Source organism: Python bivittatus, unplaced genomic scaffold (assembly GCF_059951505.1).
Source record: "Python bivittatus isolate LINGU-HERP-01145 unplaced genomic scaffold, Pbiv_v1 ctg000030_np1212, whole genome shotgun sequence".
NCBI lineage: Eukaryota > Metazoa > Chordata > Lepidosauria > Squamata > Pythonidae > Python > Python bivittatus.
Window position 1 is genome coordinate 1,643,032 of NW_028277031.1, and position 19,088 is coordinate 1,662,119.

The window sequence follows — 19,088 nt, forward strand, 5'->3', positions numbered from 1 at the left end:
ATCAAAGCAGCATCACGTACCTGGGTGGCTCTAACAGATTAGTTTGTGGAGCTCTGCACTTCGCTATTGGGAGTTTTAATCCAGTTAGAGTGAACGGGTTTCTGAGAGCTCTGGGACGTGTTTCTTTCCTGCCCTTGCTGACAAGCTGTATTGTGCGTAAGTTGTGTCCTTGTGTGTATCCCTCTCGCTTAGCAACTCAAAAACAGACCGAATCCTGGTGACACTGAACGCAGGGCCTCGTTGAGCAGGCGGAGGCAAAAGGGAACATTCTGAATAAGATTCCCCACCCCTGGCAGAGGCCTGGCTTGAAAGAGGAGCAGCTGTGGAGTTGCATTCTTGCTGCTTATCTCCGCATAAAGGAACATTGATTGAATGCCGGATTACTGCCTGGCCCAACACAGTTTGATGCTTCCTGGTCATGTTTGTATTTTATCATTTATAAACATTGTGCTTAGTAAAATCTATAATTTTCTAGTATTCATGTTTCTGGCAGACTGAAAAGCAGGTTATAAAAATGCTAATAAATGCAGACTAATGGCTTATGAGCTATAAAAGCAATAATGTCTGGAACTATTGGGAAATAAGGATGTATGACCTTTCTGCCTTTCCACAGCCCTGAACCAGGTCAACTAAGTGTCTGGAGCTTTAGTCAGGTATGTTATTGCCAGTGCAGTGAATATGCCATAGAGAAAAAGAATACATTAAAAAGGGGGAGCAGCACAAAGGAGGGAATTAACTGCTCAAGGCAACTTGTCTGCATCCTAGGTGGGAGATGGCCATTGGGGGTGCTGGTCCCAGCTCTATAGAAGTATTTTAGAGCAGAGGAGCACAACCCCAGCGCAGCAAGTGGTCCATGAAAGCCCCAGAGATATTCTAAAAGTAACAAGGGAAAGCTTATTAAACACGTAAAGGGGCATGGACTTTTTAATAACGTTTATTTCCTTAAAGATGGTTAAAGCCATATAAAAAACCATGCTTGATTCATTTTTCTCTTTGATGGCATGGCCAACACGGAAGAATTCTTTTGTTTACACTTGCCTGATCCAGCCTAGTAACCTGCCTGACCCACAGTAGTAGTTGGGGAATGAATGGCTACCTTGACTATGTGTCCATGAGAAACATGGAAGGAGAAGAATAGGGTCCAAACTACTGGGTCCCAGAGGTTTACTTCTAAATTAAGATTACAGTGTGAGGTCCATTTGAAGATTATGCACAGTGCCAGATGTTACAAAAAACAGGTGAGAGCATGGGAGGGAGAAAGCAGAGACTGTCTTCATGCAGCAGCCAAACATCTTGTCTGGTTGGTGTTTCCAGATAGAATAGGCCAGGAAGGTGGCTTTTGGTATTCAAATCAGCCATTGCCTGGCACTGTGATGGTTTCAGCTTGCACTCAGGGGATCCTGGACCCCACTGGTATTTTTTAACTAAATATTACCTAGTTCCTCTCTCTGTGTAAGTTTACTTAGGGTCAGAGATGGAGATGCTTCCTAAAATAAGATGTCAGTTTGTGCTTGCATCTTAAGCTCAGCAGGTTTGGGTGCATAATTCCAATCTGCAATCTCTTCATTTAGGACTCTGGTTGTTTCATGGTCCATTTTATTTACCACATCCCCCCCCCCCCATTTTTGTAACAGCTTCCCTGAAGAAAACTAATGAAAGCTAATGGTCTTAAAAGCTTGACTTGTCTTTCTCGCTAAGGTGCCATCCGATTCTTCCTTGCTCAATTTTAAGACCTTTGAGTGACATAATCCCTAATCCCGATTTGGGATTTTTCTCTTTACAGATAGCCCAAGTTATTTTGTTTTTTATATTACTCCTACTGATATTTCAACAGGCATACAATAAGTTTGCTTACTAATTATTTCTGTGCCCTCATTTTTGGAATTAAAAGTGAGTTTCATTTTCCTAATCAGTTCTCTACTGTATATGAAACTGCAGTGAAGGGTTGTCTGTGAATTTTGCGTGCAACATGAATGGGAATCAGTGGTTATTAGCCTTGATGGCAGTGGGCCTGCCCCTGATGGCCATCTGCTGGAAGACTAGTTGGTTTGTGATACTAACCAATTTTCAGATACTTAGAGTCCTGAATGGTCAGATCTGAGCAGGTTGTTTTATTATTGTCTTCTTCCATATGAGCCTGCTTTTCACTGGCCTTTTTCAGTTTCTGTTACTATCAGAATGACGGAAGCTGAACATTGACTATGGGACAGGAGAGGCCCCGACTAGAGGTCATCTCCATTGCAATCTAGATTGAAAAGGTTCCCCTTGGAAGTACTCTGACTATATTCTGAAAGTCTTTGCCAGGCCAAAAATCCTATTTCCCCAAGATGTTGTTTCTGTATCATTTCTATACCCTGCTTAGCTGCTGTATTTCCTGCAGTACTTTATAAATTACTGAATGGATTCTACAAGGGGAAATGGTTTTAAATCAATGGAAGCAAATGGATTTTTGAATGCCTAAAATGCAAGATGCTCTTAGTTCTCTATTCAACTTTTGGGTTATTCAAAGTGTAAAGAAATGACTTGCCAGTGTGTTGTTCAGAAAAATGCAGTAGGTGAAATCATAACTGAAAGTGTAGGAGGGAGCCAGGTGTGCATCGCTCTTTGGAGCTATTGCAAAATTCCCAAGTTAGCATTCTAAACAATGGACTCTGACTTCTAAAGTCCTGCAGGGAAAGATTAGATGGCTAAAAGGCTCAGACCCCCCCCCCCTTTTTTAAGCTGCCATTTGGGTAGCGTTGTAACATTTGTTCATTTGGAAATGGAGCCTCTTTATCTTGGTTTCTGCACAAAGCTTCAGATTTTTCCATGTCTTCCTGCGTCTCCTCCCTGGCCTGGCAGCAAATCCAGTCATTGTACTGTGGAGAGCGGGACGGATGTATGGTAAGGCACCCTCTCCTCTGAGGGCTGCCTCACTGGAAGCCTTGCTTCCCCAGGGGCTGAGAAGACTTTCCGGGCTGAAAGGCTTCATCGAGTACACACACACACACACACACACACACACACACACACACCAGAGAATGGTTGTCTGGCTAAGTGAAGCTAGATTTCCTATTCACTGCTATTGATCACAGGTCTGTTTTGTGGTTTGGGTCTGGGTTTTTGATCAGTTTGATGTTTTCAGCTTGTAGCCCCTCTACTGGGTGTAGTTTTGTTCACATTGTCTTCTAATGTGTGATAACATCAGGTTTTCTTCTTTTCTGACCATCAGTAAATGTTAGTTTCTACCTTCTCTGTGCTGCTTTGCCTGCTAGCTAGTTATCTGCCCACAGTGAGAACCATAAAGCAGGACTTGGAATCCCTTCAAACTTTCCTGTTAAAATAGTTTTTGGTTTTATTTGAAGAGACCATTATTTGATGTAAAGGGGCTTGTTTGTTTGTTTGTTTGTTACAGCTGAATACTTTATGTCAGCTAATACTGAACTAATTTACCATTATCTTCTTCCAAAATATTGTTTTGAGTTTCCAGTTTGGCCTACCATTTGGGGATATCCTGGTGTTCTCCCATCCAAGTACTAATCATTGTCATGGCTACTTAAGATTTTGAGATCAATTGCGTGCTGCTATCTCGCTGGGCTTATTGCAGAGAAACACTTGGCTATATGAAAGCGCTGACTTTAAAAAAAGCCACCGGTTACTCTGGGCCCAGATAAACTTTCATTCATTCTTCCATCTCAACCGACAGATGACTTCTGCCAGTAGTTTCATATAGATATTAAACAGCAGGGAAAGAGAATCAACCCCTTTGAGATCCACCACGTAAGGGTTCACCAAGTTGTCTTCTCCCTCTATTGCTACCAAATAATGGGCAGCAAATAACAACAAGACCTGGCAATGGCTAAGAGCAGGAAAGTTGAAGAAAGAGACAGAGGAGCTAACTGAGAAGAATTGAGAAGACAAGTAGCAGACAGCAAATGTCACCTCTGCAAAGAAGCTGAAGAAACAGTGGACCACCTAGTTAGCTGCTGCAAGAAAATTGCACAGACTGACTACAAACAACGGCGTGACAAAGTAGCAACAGTGGTGCATTGGAATATCTGCAAGAAGTACCATTTGCCTGCAAGCAAGAACTGGTGGGACCACAACACAGACACAGTAGTAGAAAATGAAGAGGCTAAAGTGCTCTGGGACTTTAGAATTCAAACAGACAAGCACCTGCCACACAACACCCCAGATTTAACAATTGTTGATAAGAAAGACAAAAAAGTCTGGATAATGGACATTGCAACACCTGGAGACGGCAGAATAGGAGAGAAAGAACTGGAGAAAATCACAAGATACCAAGACCTACAAATAGAAATAGAACGACTGTGGCAAAAGAAAGCAAAGATAGTACCAATAGTAATCTGTGCTTTGGGTGCAATCCCAAAACATCTGGAGCACCACTTGAACGCCATCGGCATTGACAAAATCACCATCCATCAGTTGCAAAAGGTAGCTTTGCTTGGAACAGCTTCCATCCTGCAATGATATCAGACAACATCTGCCTATCCCAGGTCCTTGGGAAGGACTTGGTAGGTGGATAAAAATGCCAAATCCAGTCTAAACTTCTGGCTGACTGTGCGACCACCACCACCACCAGTAATAATAATAGTAGTAGTAGTAGTAATATAATGAGAGCCAGTTTGGTGTAGTGGCTAAGGTGATAGCCTAGAAACCAGGAAGTGTTGAGTTCTAGGCCTCCCTTAGGCAGGAAAGCTGGTTGGGTGACTTTGGGCCAGTCACTCTCTCTCAGCCTAACCCACCTCACAGGCTTGTTGTTGTGGGGAAAATAGGAAGCAGGAGTATTAGATATGTCACTGCCTTGAGTTGACCATATATATAAAAAGTAGGAAATAATAATAATAATAATAACAACAGCAGCACCAGCAGCAGCTCTCAGAACAAGATGCATAGGGAAGCAACTGCAAGCTTAGTAATAAGATCCAAGAGCTCTTGGCAGCAAATAAATGAGCAGGACCCCAAACTTGTCCCTAACACACAGGCATTCATACCCCATCTTTCCTGAAATGAGTCAGGGTTCACAAGCAGAATCTTCCTCACAGCCCTTATTCCCTCCCTTCTGGACCTCAGAGTAGAGGCTTTGAAGAACCCAAAACCCAATTAGAACAAAGATGGCTGTATTGCCTCCCTTGCTGAACTAGGGTGTATTGATTCATGCCAGGTCTTTGTGCTCATTCACAATCAAATTGTGGTGATGGACCTGGTGTTCATCAGCAGGTGACCAGGGTCACCAGCCATCCAATCACCTGGACTCAGGAGCAGGGTGTTCAGGCTAGAAGTGGGGACCTGCACAAAATTGCTGGGCTCCTTCCCCTTTAACAGCCTGCATGGGTCATGAGTCCTTTTGGGTAGGATTCCTTGAATGTTTTTTTTTTTCCAATGTATCTTGTCTTTCTCTTTCACTCTTGTCGTTCTTTACCCACTTCCTGCTCCTGATTCTCCTTTCATCCATTTTCAGTTCAAGCCTTTCCTTCCACTCTCCCTGCCACTGCTGTCCATCCAACCACTGATCTTAAGTTGTTTTCTTGTGGCCACACTGTTTTCTTGTCCTCCTTTACCGCCATCCATTTGCTTCCTCTGACTCACCCCATGGTCACTATCACTGGTAAGTTCCAGTGATGTATTAGTGTATTAATAGATCTAAGATTAATTAATTCTGAATGTTGATTACTCTACTTCTAATATGATAAGGATATTATTAAATACATGTTGACTGTTTCTTGTGTCACTTTTGTCTTTTCCCTCTGTGGCATTATTTTCTTTGGTTTAGTGCAAAACTCCTGGGCTATTCAGGTTTCCAACTGTTTATTTGATTTGATTGCTAGCCTTACAGGTTGTTCCTGATAAGGAACTCTTAGTTAAGTATCAGTAATGACAACATTATTTTTATGAGAGTATTTTTCCATATGATTCTTGAATTATGATAGCAGCAGAAACATTGAATAGGAGATGTAAGAGAAGTTGACCACATAGGATTTCTTACATTTGGATAAAGCCATGTCTGAATATGTAAAAGCCTAATATAGACTTAAAGGTTCGTTCTGTAGACTCTTCAGTTAAGGATCTCTGATGCCAAGGTTGAGTTCTTGAGAGATGCAGAATAGTTGACCCTGGGTGAGATGGATTGATATTTTCACTCTTTTTTAGCATTAGATCAATTCTGGTACTTGTATCTGGCAGCTTTGTTGCTCCCTCCCTTTTCCAGATACTTGCTGACCTTCTGGAGTTCTGCCAGTCTAGCAGCTGGGTGGTTTCTTAACTATGTAAGCAGCTGATCAGTCCACTTTCTGTATCTGGGGATACAGAAAGTGGACTGGGGAAAGCCTCCTAATGTATACAGAAGAGCTTCTGTACATCTGGCAGTATGCATACCTTAGTTGTACTCAAAATACCTTAGTGATTACAAAAATATGTGGGGAACTTCCTTAGTGTTTTAACAGTTTATCTGTTTCCAAAACACAGCATATTATGGATGCATGTACAAGTCAACCACTTGTATGATGATTTTGAGATTGAAGGTTACATACTTCTCTGGTTAGTCATTCTTTAGAGGAAGAAAATACTCTGTCTTCCTATTGCAGTGAAGCCTATGCTCTGCTTCTCAACATGTTTGTTCAGATACGTTTTGCTGGGTTTTAGTGGGACTTTTTGCTTGTGATTGTACCCTTGGATAACACTCCGAAGTGTGCTTCCTAGACTCAAAATTAGAAAGTTCTGATAGCTTCAGTGAAATTCCTAAATAAATATGCATTGTGCAAAATGTTCTTGGAAAGAATGGTGGTGCTTTCAGAAACACAAGAGGACCAACAGGTTCACTGCCCTATGAAGTTAATCTGAAGAACCTGGCCAGAGAAACCTGCTTTTGTGAACTGCCAGTGAGGTTATTGAGATGTTCTCTTGCTCTCATACAGACAGAAGCAATTTGATGTTTGTATGTCAGTTCCTGTAATATAAACATTTTTGTCCTACTGTCACTTCTGATGAAATGGTCTTAAAAGGCAGAAAGATGGAAATGCTGAGTGTGTTCTAAAGTGCTGATATGGTTGAATTTTTAAATGAAGTTTCTCTAATGGGCAGTGGGGGAGAGAGAGATACTGTAGCTGGAAACAAGGAGCACAAGTGCAATTCAGGGGGTTCTGTGAAATCTGTCAGTTCCCAGGGAAATTGCAAAGTCTGCACACAAACAACTTTAGTTGGAACCATCTGGAAAGTTCATTAAAAAAACGTGTTGCCTGCACTCTCTTGAGTAAGCGACACAAGATAAAGATTTTTTGATATCTGTTTGCTTGTGTATCACCTGTGGCAGAAGCACACTGCTTTCATAATCAAAGGAATTACTGATTCTAGATACAACTCTTGTTTGGACTATCCTACTTTAATATTTGTGCAAACATTTTCAATGACTTTTTTTCTTCTTCTACAGAGCTGAGAAAACTGAAGTCCTCAGTGATGACCTGCTGCAGGTAATTGATTAATGGTTGTGTTTTAATTCCTGTAATAAGGCTGCCTTTGGGAGTTTTAATGATTGCTGCTTTTCAAATGTTGAGTGGGAAACCCTCTTCTGCAAGACAGAAGAGGATTTTTCAAATTACACAGCAGTGGAAACAGGATTTGAAAAAGTCAGCTTAGTCTAAAACAGGTGAGAAAGTAAGAAATAACTGTTTTGAAACTCGCTCAGCTTATTGGAGAATGAAATATTACGATTTATTGGAGCATGAAAGCGTGTCTCTATCTTCTTGGAAAAAATACATTTGCAGATGTATGTTGCAGTCAGCAACTTGAAATTTTGTTCTTAGATTCTTTTCCAAAAAAGCTACCTGTGCGTTCCCCAGAGGAAGGCTGTATCATAAATATTGTTCTATGCAGCTAAAGGCTTCTTTTCTCTTCATCCTCTCTTTTACTACTTCTGCTAACCTGGACCAGGACATATGCTGCACCAGAGATATGCATATCTATAGGCTCATCACAGTATTTGTTTTTTGGATAAGCAGCATCTATATTTACTCATAGAAAATGAGTAAGTAATAGTAAGCCAAAGAAATTAAAGTGGTCCTTGTTTAACAACCACTTATTCAGTGACTGAACTTACAATAGCGCTGAATGAGTGGTAGTTGTAACTAGTCCTCATATTTACGGCTGTTTTGCAGCATGCCCACAGTCATGTGATTGCCATTTGAGACGTTCTTTACTGGCTTCCTACAAGCAAAGTCAGTGGGGAAACCAGCAGGAGGTTGCAAATGGTGACCATATGACATCCTTGTTTAACAACCCGCAATGATTTGCTTAATGACAGCAACCAGAAGTGCCAGAATTTCTGTCACTAAGCACTGTGGTCGCGTGACATCACACTTAGCGATAGAAATTCCGGTCCCAATTGCCATTGTTAAGTGAGGACTACCTGTAAAGCATGAGGTAAGAAAAAGAAAAGGAGAGTAGCTATACCTAGTATACAGGTAGTCCTCACTTACCGATCGCAATTAGGACCGGCAACTCCAGCACTAAACAACACAGTCATAAAGTGAAAAGTCATGTGACTGTGTCCGACTTACAACGTCAGTTCATCAGTTCTGGCTGTGGTCATTAAGTGAATCACTGCAGGTCGTTAACCATGACATCACATGACTGCCACTTCCTGCTGGCTTCCCCTTTGACTTTGTTGGAAGCTGGCTGTGAAGGTTGCAAATGGCAGTCATCTGACCACAGGATGCTGCAACTGTTGTAAATGTGCATCGGTTGCCAAGTGCCCAAATCGCAATCACGTGACCATGGGAATGCTGCGATGGCTGAAATTTCAAGGCCTGGTCTTAAGTCTCCTTGCCCAACATCGTCATAACTTCAAATGGTCGCTGAACAAATGATTGACAAACGAGGACTACCTGTATACCAATATCATTTACTGTACCTTTCTATATCCTTCTGTTTGTGGAACCATCCACATGTAGGTTCCTATATGACCTTTTGTCCTTTAAACTTCTTACCTCTCTTTTTAAGGATCTCATCAACTCCATCCAACCACAACTTTTGTGGACTTCCCCATTCTCTCAACCTTTATATATTTGTTTTGCAATTCATCCCTCCCTTCATTCTTTCTATATGACCAAGCCATGCCATAGTACTTCTTTCCTTCATTTTTGTTTTCAGTCCACATTCATCTGGCACTCATTTATTCTTGACCCTATCTCTTCATCTTCTACCACATATCCTTCTTAAGTATCCCGTCCCATTAGATCCAACATATCAAGTTTTTCTTGACATGCCCAACTCTGACTTCCATATAACAACTAGGCAGAAGCATACCTTTATACACAGCCATTTTTGCTTATTTTAACAAACATTTATTTCACAGAATAGACCAAACTACAGTGGTACCTCGGGATACGAACTTAATCCGTTCCGTGACTCTGGGCGTATCCCGAGTTGGTCGTAACCCGACGCAAATTTCCCCATAGGGTTCAATGTAAATCCAGTTAATCCGTTCCGCCCTCCAAATTTGGTCGCACCCCGAAGCAAATTTTCCCATAAGGTTCAATGTAATTACCGTTAATCCGTTCTGGCGTCCACGGACCATGCGTCGGGGGGGGAGAACAGCCGGGCGCCACACAGCGTGGCGGGAAAAAGGCCGGGCGTGGCACGGCGGGAGAATGGCCGGGCATGGTGTGGTGCGGTGGGAGAACAGCCGGGCATGGTGCGGCGCGGCAACGGCCGGGCACGGCGGGAGAACGGCCGGGCGCCACACGGCGGGAGAACGGCCGGGCGCCATGCGGTGGGAGAACGGCCGGGCGCCGCGCCACGCGGCGGGAGAACGGCCGGGCGCCGCGCCACGCGGCGGGAGAACGGGCGCCGCGCCACGCGGCGGGAGAACGGCCGGGCGCCGCGCCACGCGGCGGGAGAACGGCCGGGCGCCGCGCCACGCGGCGGGAGAACGGCCGGGCGCCGCGCCACGCGGCGGGAGAACGGCCGGGCGCCGCGCCACGCGGCGGGAGAACGGCCGGGCGCCGCGCCACGCGGCGGGAGAACGGCCGCGGACCACGTGTCGGGGCGGAAAAACGGCCGCGGACCACGTGTCAGGGGCGGAAAAATGGCCGCGGACCACGTGTCAGGGGCGGAAAAATGGCCGCGGACCACGTGTCAGGGGCGGAAAAATGGCCGCGGACCACGTGTCAGGGGCGGAAAAATGGCCGCGGACCACGTGTCAGGGGCGGAAAAATGGCCGTACCCCAAGGCGGAGTTCGCACATCGAGGTAAATTTTTGCGGCCGGAGCTGGTCGTAACCCGAAAAGTTCGTTGGTAGAGGCATTCGTATCCCGAGGTACCACTGTACCTTTCTGCCGGCACTTGCACATCTTAAGAATTCTTCATCTATTATCTCACTGTAGTAAACATTCTGCCAAGATACAAAAAATCACCTAATTGCTCTAGTTTGTCACCATTTTTGTATGATTTGCCATTGTTCATTTTCTCTGCCAAACATTGGCTTTAGATACAGTGGGGCAAAAAAGTATTTAGTCAGCCACCAATTGTGCAAGTTCTCCCACTTAAAAAGATGAGAGAGGCCTGTAATTTTCATCATAGGTATACCTCAACTATGTGAGACAAAATGGGGGAAAAAATCCAGAAAATCACATTGTCTGATTTTTAAAGAATTTAAATCATTTAAATTTAAATCATGGTGGAAAATAAGTATTTGGTCAATATCAAAAGTTCATCTCAGTACTTTGTTATATATCCTTTGCTGGCAATGACAGAGGTCAAACGTTTTCTGTAAGTCTTCACAAGGTTTTCACACACTGTTGCTGGTATTTTGGCCCATTCCTCCATGCAGATCTCCTCTAGAGCAGTGATGTTTTGGGGCTGTCGCTGGGCAACACGGACTTTCAACTCCCTCCAAAGGTTTTCCATGGGGTTGAGATCTGGAGACTGGCTAGGCCACTCCAGGACCTTACGAAGCCACTCCTTCGTTGCCCGGGCGGTGTGTTTGGGATCATTGTCATGCTGAAAGACCCAGCCACATTTCATCTTCAATGCCCTTGCTGATGGAAGGAGGTGTTCACTCAAAATCTCACAATACACGGCCCCATTCATTCTTTCCTTTACATGGATCAGTCGTCCCGGTCCCTTTGCAGAAAAACAGCCCCAAAGCATGATGTTTCCACCCCCATGCTTCACAGTAGGTATGGTGTTCTTTGGATGCAACTCAGCATTCTCTCTCCTCCAAACACAACGAGTTGAGTTTAGACCAAAACGTTCTACTTTGGTTTCATCTGACCATATGACATTCTCCCAATCCTCTTCTGGATCATCCAAATGCTCTCTTGCAAACTTCAGATGGGCCCGGACATGTACTGGCTTAAGCAGGGGGACACGTCTGGCACTGCAGGATTTGAGTCCCTGGCGGCGTAGTGTGTTACTGATGGTAGCCTTTCTTACTTTGGTCCCAGCTCTCTGCAGGTCATTCACTAGGTCCCCCCATGTGGTTCTGGGATTTTTGCTCACCGTTCTTGTGATCATTTTGACCGCATGGGGTGAGATCTTGCATGGAGCCCCAGATCGAGGGAGATTATCAGCAGTCTTGTATGTCTTCCATTGTCTAATTATTGCTCCCACAGTTGATGTCTTCACACCAAGCTGCTTGCCTATTGCAGATTCAGTCTTCCCAGCCTGGTGCAGGTCTACCATTTTGTTTCTGGTGTCCTTCGACAGCTCTTTGGTCTTGGCCATAGTGGAGTTTGGAGTGTGAATGTTTGAGGTTGTGGACAGGTGTCTTTTATACTGATAACAAGGTCAAACAGGTGCCATTACTACAGGTAACGAGTGGAGGACAGAGGAGCCTCTTAAAGAAGTCGTTACAGGTCTGTGAGAGCCAGACATCTTGCTTGTTTGTAGGTGGCCAAATACTTATTTTCCACCATGATTTGCAAATAAATTCTTTAAAAATCAGACAATGTGATTTTCTGGATTTTTTTCCCCATTTTGTCTCTCATAGTTGAGGTATACCTATGATGAAAATTACAGGCCTCTCTCATCTTTTTAAGTGGGAGAACTTGCACAATTGGTGGCTGACTAAATACATTTTTGCCCCACTGTACATTAATTCTCAGATCCTTAATCTATCTAACATTCCTTACAAATTATTCAGATTCTCAGCCTGTAGCACAGGATCAGTTGCATACAAAAATACACATGTATTTACATCCCCAACCAACACATCTCTAATGTCACCACAAGCATTTATTAAACATTTATCTGTAAATAAATTAAACAACCAAGGGAGCATCAGAGATCCTTGCCTTACTCCTTCTCAGCGCTGAACTATTTTCTGAGCATTGCGTTTATTCTCACGTTTTATTTCCATCACATTCAGTTCTTGCTCCATTCAGTAAAGAACCTTCAGCTACATGTTTGTGTAAAATAATTCAAGCGTATTCACTTTATCATATGCTGTCTCTAAGTCAGCAAAGGTCCAGTAAACTTTCTTTCACATGCTAGTACTTTTCTCAATGATTCACTGAAGAGCAAAAATCCAACTGTCCACAGTATTCTTTCCAAATGTTGCTCGTTGTATTAAGGTGCAACATTCTTGTACCTTTTCTGTCTCAATCATCTCTCGTAACCGTATGATTAGATGCATCAGGCTGAGATATTATTCCATATCTAAACTTGCAGCCATGAACAGAATGTAAATGTGAGCTGAGATCCACAAAATGTGGAAACCTTGAACAAGTCCAGACTTCCATATGGTCCCTTTCACACACAGCAGAATCTCCAAGATGCATCTAATAAACAGCTCTGCTCAGAGCTTTCCAGTTGAAGTCCAATTTGGGAAAGAAAGAGTTGATGGGCGGAGCTTCCTTCGTAGTCCTGCCAGTTGCAGTTGGGTCCTAGAGGGTGGTTTTCTCCTGTCCCTCAGGTGCTGCTGCAGACTCTGGATGTTGTCTTTGCTGGCACTCAGTTTTTCACTCTGTTCCAAAAATAACATCAAGGCAGCATCTCCTTCTGGAAAACTTGGCAAGGACTCACTGATCTGGCACTGATAACCAGAAATATGAATAAGCATCTATTTGCAGTTTTCATGCTATCTGAATAAAGTCAGCGCTAGAAGCTGTTCCAGCAGCAGTACCAAATATGTGTCTCAGCCTCTGTGCAAGGGTAGGATTTTAATTGGGGATTAAAGCATTTAGTTGCTTTGATTATATTTCTTAAGTATTTTCATGCAGAAGGAGAAAGGAGGAGCGGGAAAAAGATACAGATTTGGCAATATTCCTGTTTAAATATCTGCGTTTTTTCTTAAGTCTGCCCTTCGTTCTCATATTTTGTTGCCTTGGTGATCCTAAGCAATATTTGGAGACGTGGAGATGGAGAGAAGCCAGGCATTCTCCTCTCCAACTAACGGCAAACCCTCTTTGCAGGCATGGCTTTCCCAGGCCCAAATGTTGGTTCTGTGACGCCCAAACGGAACTGCTTACTCATTCGCTTGCATTGCTTTTATTACTGGGTGGAACCCTTCCAGGTTTTCTGCTAGGCACAGCTTCATGTGCTGTGCATTTTGCCAAATATTTCTGTTCTTTGGCATACCCTTTTAACACGTTCATCATTTCCAAAGTCCTTTCCAACAGAAGGAAGCATCTCATATGTTTCCGTAAATACAGTTAAATGGCTTATTGCTTTCAAAGCTAATCTCTCCTAACAGCTCCGACTGAGAGGCCTTGGGAACTATGTGGGGCGACTTCCCACAGGCTGATTAGGCTCACCTTCTCTACTCAGCTGTTCCTGACATCACCTGCTGTTGGTATATGGAATTGTGCATCTTTCGTTTCCAGATCCATAATGTGGAGGAAAATAAAAGCAGACGTTCAGCAGTAATTTTAAAATATAATTGGAAGCAAAAATATGCAAGATTAGAATAAGTGATTAAATAGTTTTTTAATTGTGGATTTCTTGGTGCTCTCTGAGCTTGGTTGTTTGCTTGCAGGCGTTTCATTACTCAGCTAGGTAACTTCATTAGTGCAAGTCAATGAGAAAAACATTGCTGCTGTGCCCTGTGAAGAGAGATGGTTGTGTGGAAGAATGAGCTGTGTTTAAGTGAAAATCAAAGGTTTCTTCAGTGAGCACCGGGGTGTTCCCTGGTGTTCAGCTGAAAGATGTTGAAGAAACTGGGCCAGGAGGATTTGGACCTCACTCTACCTTTCTAAGGGAAAAAACGGCTGTGATCCATTTGCTCACCAGTTGCAGCAACTGGCTGTGCTAGGGGTAATACATGAAGCTCCAGTTTGTGAGGAGCTTGCAACACAGGGCTCAGCCCCACCTCATGACCCACAACAGGTTTCCTCTTCTGCCTGAGCTGTTTCGCTTCACTGGACCATGGATAGATTATTCAGAATGGTGATTCCCCTGGGGGTGCAGATGTCCTGCAAGTTTGCCACCTCCTCACTCTGCTTTTCAGAAGGGGCATACTGGCAGAATGGGGGGGGGGGTGTATCGACAGCTCATCATTACCAAGGAAGCACATCATTTAACTAAACCATACTTATAACCCGCTCTCCATTTTAGTTGCAGGAGTATCCACCAAAATTTAAAATCTGCACAAGAAATAAAATCAAAACAGCAATTACAAGTTAGGGGAACACGTGACTCCAGAGACAACGTTATCTGCACTAAGTAGCATTTGCAAGGAAGATGTCTGTTGTTTAGGAGCTGATCAAGGAGATAGGCATGTATTTCTCTGCGTGTAAGATTGAATCATGCCTCTAGCATTCATATGCCACAGTCTAGTCCTGTAATCTGGTGGTTCTTTTTAATTTGTGACTTTCGGTTTTATTGGCAAGCTTTGAGGACTTCTCTAACAGGATAGAAATCCACTAAATAATTAAATGTTTCAGAAACAGCCATATGGGATCATTTGGGGGAGATCCACTTTGAATAACATAATGGGATGTGAACTATTTAACTCAAAGTGTATTCTAAGCATCTTCCTTGTTTTGTTATGTTCTAATTAGGAAAGTCTGCTTAAATTAGATGCACATTCAGAAGTGAGCCCTAGGAGGCATGTCTGGCCAGTTTCACCTTCATCTTGAACAAAATTGGTGTGTAAAGTGATAACAGTACAGAAATTATCTTAGCTAGTGCCACTGCAAAGCTTAACTTTGTAATAGTAAATATAATTAAGCTTCAAGAGAATTCTAGGCCTCTTTGCCAGAATTGAGTTAATTCTGTTTAGTCTGTGTTGGTGTTCTAAGGCATTTTTTTTGAAAGACAGCATTTAAACGTCTTAAGGGGATTCCTGTCTTTGCAGCTGAAACATTTTTTCAGGTTTGTTTAAATGAAAATATTCTAGAAGGTTTCCATTTAACCTTCCCAACTCATAAAAATGCAGCAGCTAAAGAATGCAATTTATGTGGTGATTCCTAGCAGAACTTGGCAAACTTGTTTACCTTCTCAGACATTTGGACAAAAGTTCTTTAACAGAATCTGTACCGCTTATCAGAAGTGCCTTGCCAACAAGCCACTCTTTTACAGCATAGGTTCTTCTACACAAAGATTTTATTGTTTGGTTCCTCATTGACATCATTTTATGTAGGCTCCCATGATAATGGCCGGATTCATATGTCATGGGAAGCCATAATATTGTTTACTTGATTTTGATGTAACGTGTTGCAGAAATCCTGCCATGACTAAGTGTGATCTGTGAAACCAGTTCAGTAAGCCTAACTTAATACAATGTGTGAAGCCTGCCAGTCTTTCATTTAGAATCCTTCCCTCTGTTGCATCTTCCATTTTTTCCCCTGTCCACCCAAGGAAAACTAGGCTGCTAAGAGCCATCCATCCAAAAGCGTTTATTTTCTTAATTAAGAGTTGTATATAGCTTCACCACTCAAACTGTGTAGTTCTCAAAGTACCGGTACCCACATATGTTTACATGTTATTTTCCCTTTTTGTCTGTGATTTTACAATATCATCACTATTATTATATCCTGCCTTTTTTATATATTTTGGTCAACTCAAGGTGGTGAACATACTCCTGCTCCTATTTTCCCCACAACTGTTGTCTCTCAGCCCAACCCACCTGTGAGGCTGAGAGAGAGTGACTGACCCAAAGTCACCCAGCCAGCTTTCCTGCCTAAGGGAGACGTAGAACTCACCGCCTCCTGGTTTCTAGGCCAGCACCTTCACCACTACGTCACACTGGCTCTCACGAAATAGCCAATAAAACAACCAAGAATCCTGTGGCACTTTAAAGTTTTAATGAAAATGTAAGCACATACTTGAATGTGGATCACAGCTCACACTATGCATGGTATATAGAACTGAGAAAGGAATATTATGTAGCCACATAGCTACAAAGGGAGAAGTCTGAAGGACAGGTAAGAGAAAGAATTGCATCTGGGTATAGTGCAGATCTTCTTGGACTAAGGAACTGGTTGGCATTTGAGTGACAAGGACACTTGTTTGTTTAATCCAGGAGGCGTTATAGTAAATCACTTATGAATTCTCAGCTGTTTTGAAATAAAATCATTCTTTATAATTTTGAAACAATATAGTAAAACTGGTCAAATCATGCTTTGTTTGCAAGATTCATTCTAAGCAGGAAGGTCAAATGATGGCAGATTTCTGGGTTTGCTCAGGGCGGCAGAGAAGGGAGGTGGCTTGTTTGCATCACAAGGCTCACCTGCACACCTTGCTTTATCCTGCCCTGTTTGCTCTCTGGCTAGATCGAGCGGCGTCTTGACAATGTGAGGTCCGTTTGCCACAACTCCTGCAAGCGGCTCGTGATGTGTTTGCAAGGACAGTACGGAACCGAGGCTGAAAAGAGACATGTGAGTAGTGCTGGCCTGCAGCTTTCCTCTTTCAAGCCCCTTTCTGGGCATCGGATAGCAGATCGTCCTTGGCATTCTTTTGTTATTTGCTTCTTTGTATTGCTCTAGCATACAAAAAAGAAAAAGGAAAGGCGATCAGAAGAAAAACTCAACAAAATACTAAACTAAAAATACAGAATAGAGAAAGAAACCCCAGTGAAAAAAGCCTCTCCATTTTCCTGTTATTTTTGCATGCGAGGTGACTCCTATAGGCAGTCATCGAACATGAAGCTTCCATGGAGCTGCTTCCTGCTCACAAGAAAGGGGGTCTGGTCGCCTGTTTCAGATCCCCTTTTTCAGATTCACAGAGCACCTTTGAAAGCCCAGCAGATCTGCTTTCATTTGCAGTGCAACCCAAGGCTTCACACTGAGACATCTCCAGAGTGTTTCCCCTACATGCCCTAAGTTGTCTGTCATACCTTTGCTTCTCAAGGTGGTGTCTCTCAAAATCTCTTCTCCAGTAGCTTTGCCCAACCATCAGACCTCAGTTTTCTTTCCTCCTTCCTGCGACTCTCCCCTGATTTTTCCCTCAGGCTTAAGGTTGTAACATGTGAGCCTACCAGCTGCCACATTTCCTCCTGGCAGTTAGGAGGTATGGAATAGTTACCTTGCTAGGAGCTACATTTCTTTTCATTTGCAGAAGAAGCTTCCCCTCACGGCTTTTGCTCAGAACATGCAAGAAGGCGCTCAGCAGCTCAGTGAGGAAACGTTACTGGGGTAAGAGCTGCATCTCCTTTCTGGATCTGCCCACAGTCACTGGTCTCTTCTTGTATTAAGATAGGTGTTCTCTAAGTGTCAGGCTTGCTTTTCATTATCTGCCATACTTCACTGCTACATTTGTAAGTTCTCACCTTACTAAACACAGTTTATTAAAAAATTACTAATTATTTGTTTTAGAAACTGCTGAAGAATCCCACATGCAATCATGGATTCTTTAGAGCAGGGCTCCTCAACCTTGGCGACTTGAAGATGTGTGGAAATTCAACCCCCAGCATGACTGGCTGGGGAATTCTGGGAGTTGAAGTCCACACATCTTCAAGTCGCCAAGGTTGAGGAACCCTGCTTTAGAGGAAAAAGGTGTTTCCATGTGGAGGAAAGCAAAATGGTGAAAGACAAGGTGCCTCCAGTCTAGACCTGCTTGTCCAGCCTTGCTGAGGAAATGCTGCTTCCTGCCTGAGGTCAGGTTGCTTGGAGAGATCCAGCCAACCTGCCAAAGGATGGCTAAACCCCTTTCTGGGGGAAAAGCTTTCTTAGGGGGGCAGCTGTATCTCTTGTTGTTTAAAAGAAACTTGTGGAAATGCCTATGCCTTCCCTCTAGAATGGGGGTCTCCCTGAGATTCGGGTGGCCCCCACACTGCTGGGTTTCGGAGGGCCTTGAAGACTTGACTCTTCAACCTTTGGCAAGGATGATGGAAGCCCCCTTCTAGGTAGTGTGGGTCTGCTTCTAGTTGTCGCCCGGTTTTTGCCATCGTTTGGTCCTTGTTTTTACTATTGTATTTTTTTGTTTGTTTTTTACTTGTGAACCTCCTAGAGACTCTGGGAGTTAGGCGGTGCACAGTTTAATAAATAAATAATAACTTATGTGGGAGGAAACCAAACGCAGGGTGACATTATTCTAAATAAGTATTGGTCATTCTCTAATATTCCTTTTCTGGAATGAGGGTGGAACTCTAATTCTGAGCTGAAGCAGATTAATTTGCTCTCTCCTGATGCTGATTCATAAAAAACGTTTGGGTTCTCTTGGTGGATGACCTGTATGAGGAACCTTTCAGTGCCATTCGGTAGCATTAACTACCACATTCCTTTGTGGCATTAGGACAGAGTGGGAGTCAGGCATTGTTTTGCTGTGGCTCTTTTCTTTTAGAAGAATATTGTTTGGCCCTTGTTAGCTTTTGCCTCAAGTGTGTATTTTGTTCCCTATGTTTGCATATACGTTTTCCTAAAATTGAGTGGACACTGATTTGGGATTGGGTCTCTTCACCCTTCTGGTGAGAGTCAGCCCAGCCCCTCTTTTTTCAGTTGACGTCAAGAAGTCTTGAACTGCTGGCTGGACATAATAGTGGGGGTCAGCAAATTAAGGTTCAGTCTAAATGTCTGTGTGGGCCTCTCCTTTAAACAACAGCTGATGGGAAATCACTGCTTTCTGCTTTCTGTTTTATTGACGGTATTTCCTGGTCTTGCTTCAATTGCACCAGCTCCCACTTGTTTTAGGGGGTGGGTCCTGGCATCTCAGAA

General features: G+C 43.3%; 1 protein-coding gene across 4 annotated transcripts in view; it reads left to right on the forward strand.

The window, feature by feature from the left end:
* The window catches only part of ARHGAP17 (Rho GTPase activating protein 17), a 70,788-nt gene that overhangs the window by 24,727 nt on the left and 26,973 nt on the right, over nt 1-19,088 (forward strand). For all 4 annotated transcript variants that reach the window (XM_088152198.1, XM_088152210.1, XM_088152205.1 and 1 more), the window contains exons 2-4: nt 7,427-7,466; nt 16,710-16,814; nt 17,494-17,570. In XM_088152198.1, the coding sequence (XP_088008324.1) occupies nt 7,427-7,466; nt 16,710-16,814; nt 17,494-17,570 (222 nt within the window). The remainder of the gene's footprint in view (nt 1-7,426; nt 7,467-16,709; nt 16,815-17,493; nt 17,571-19,088) is intronic.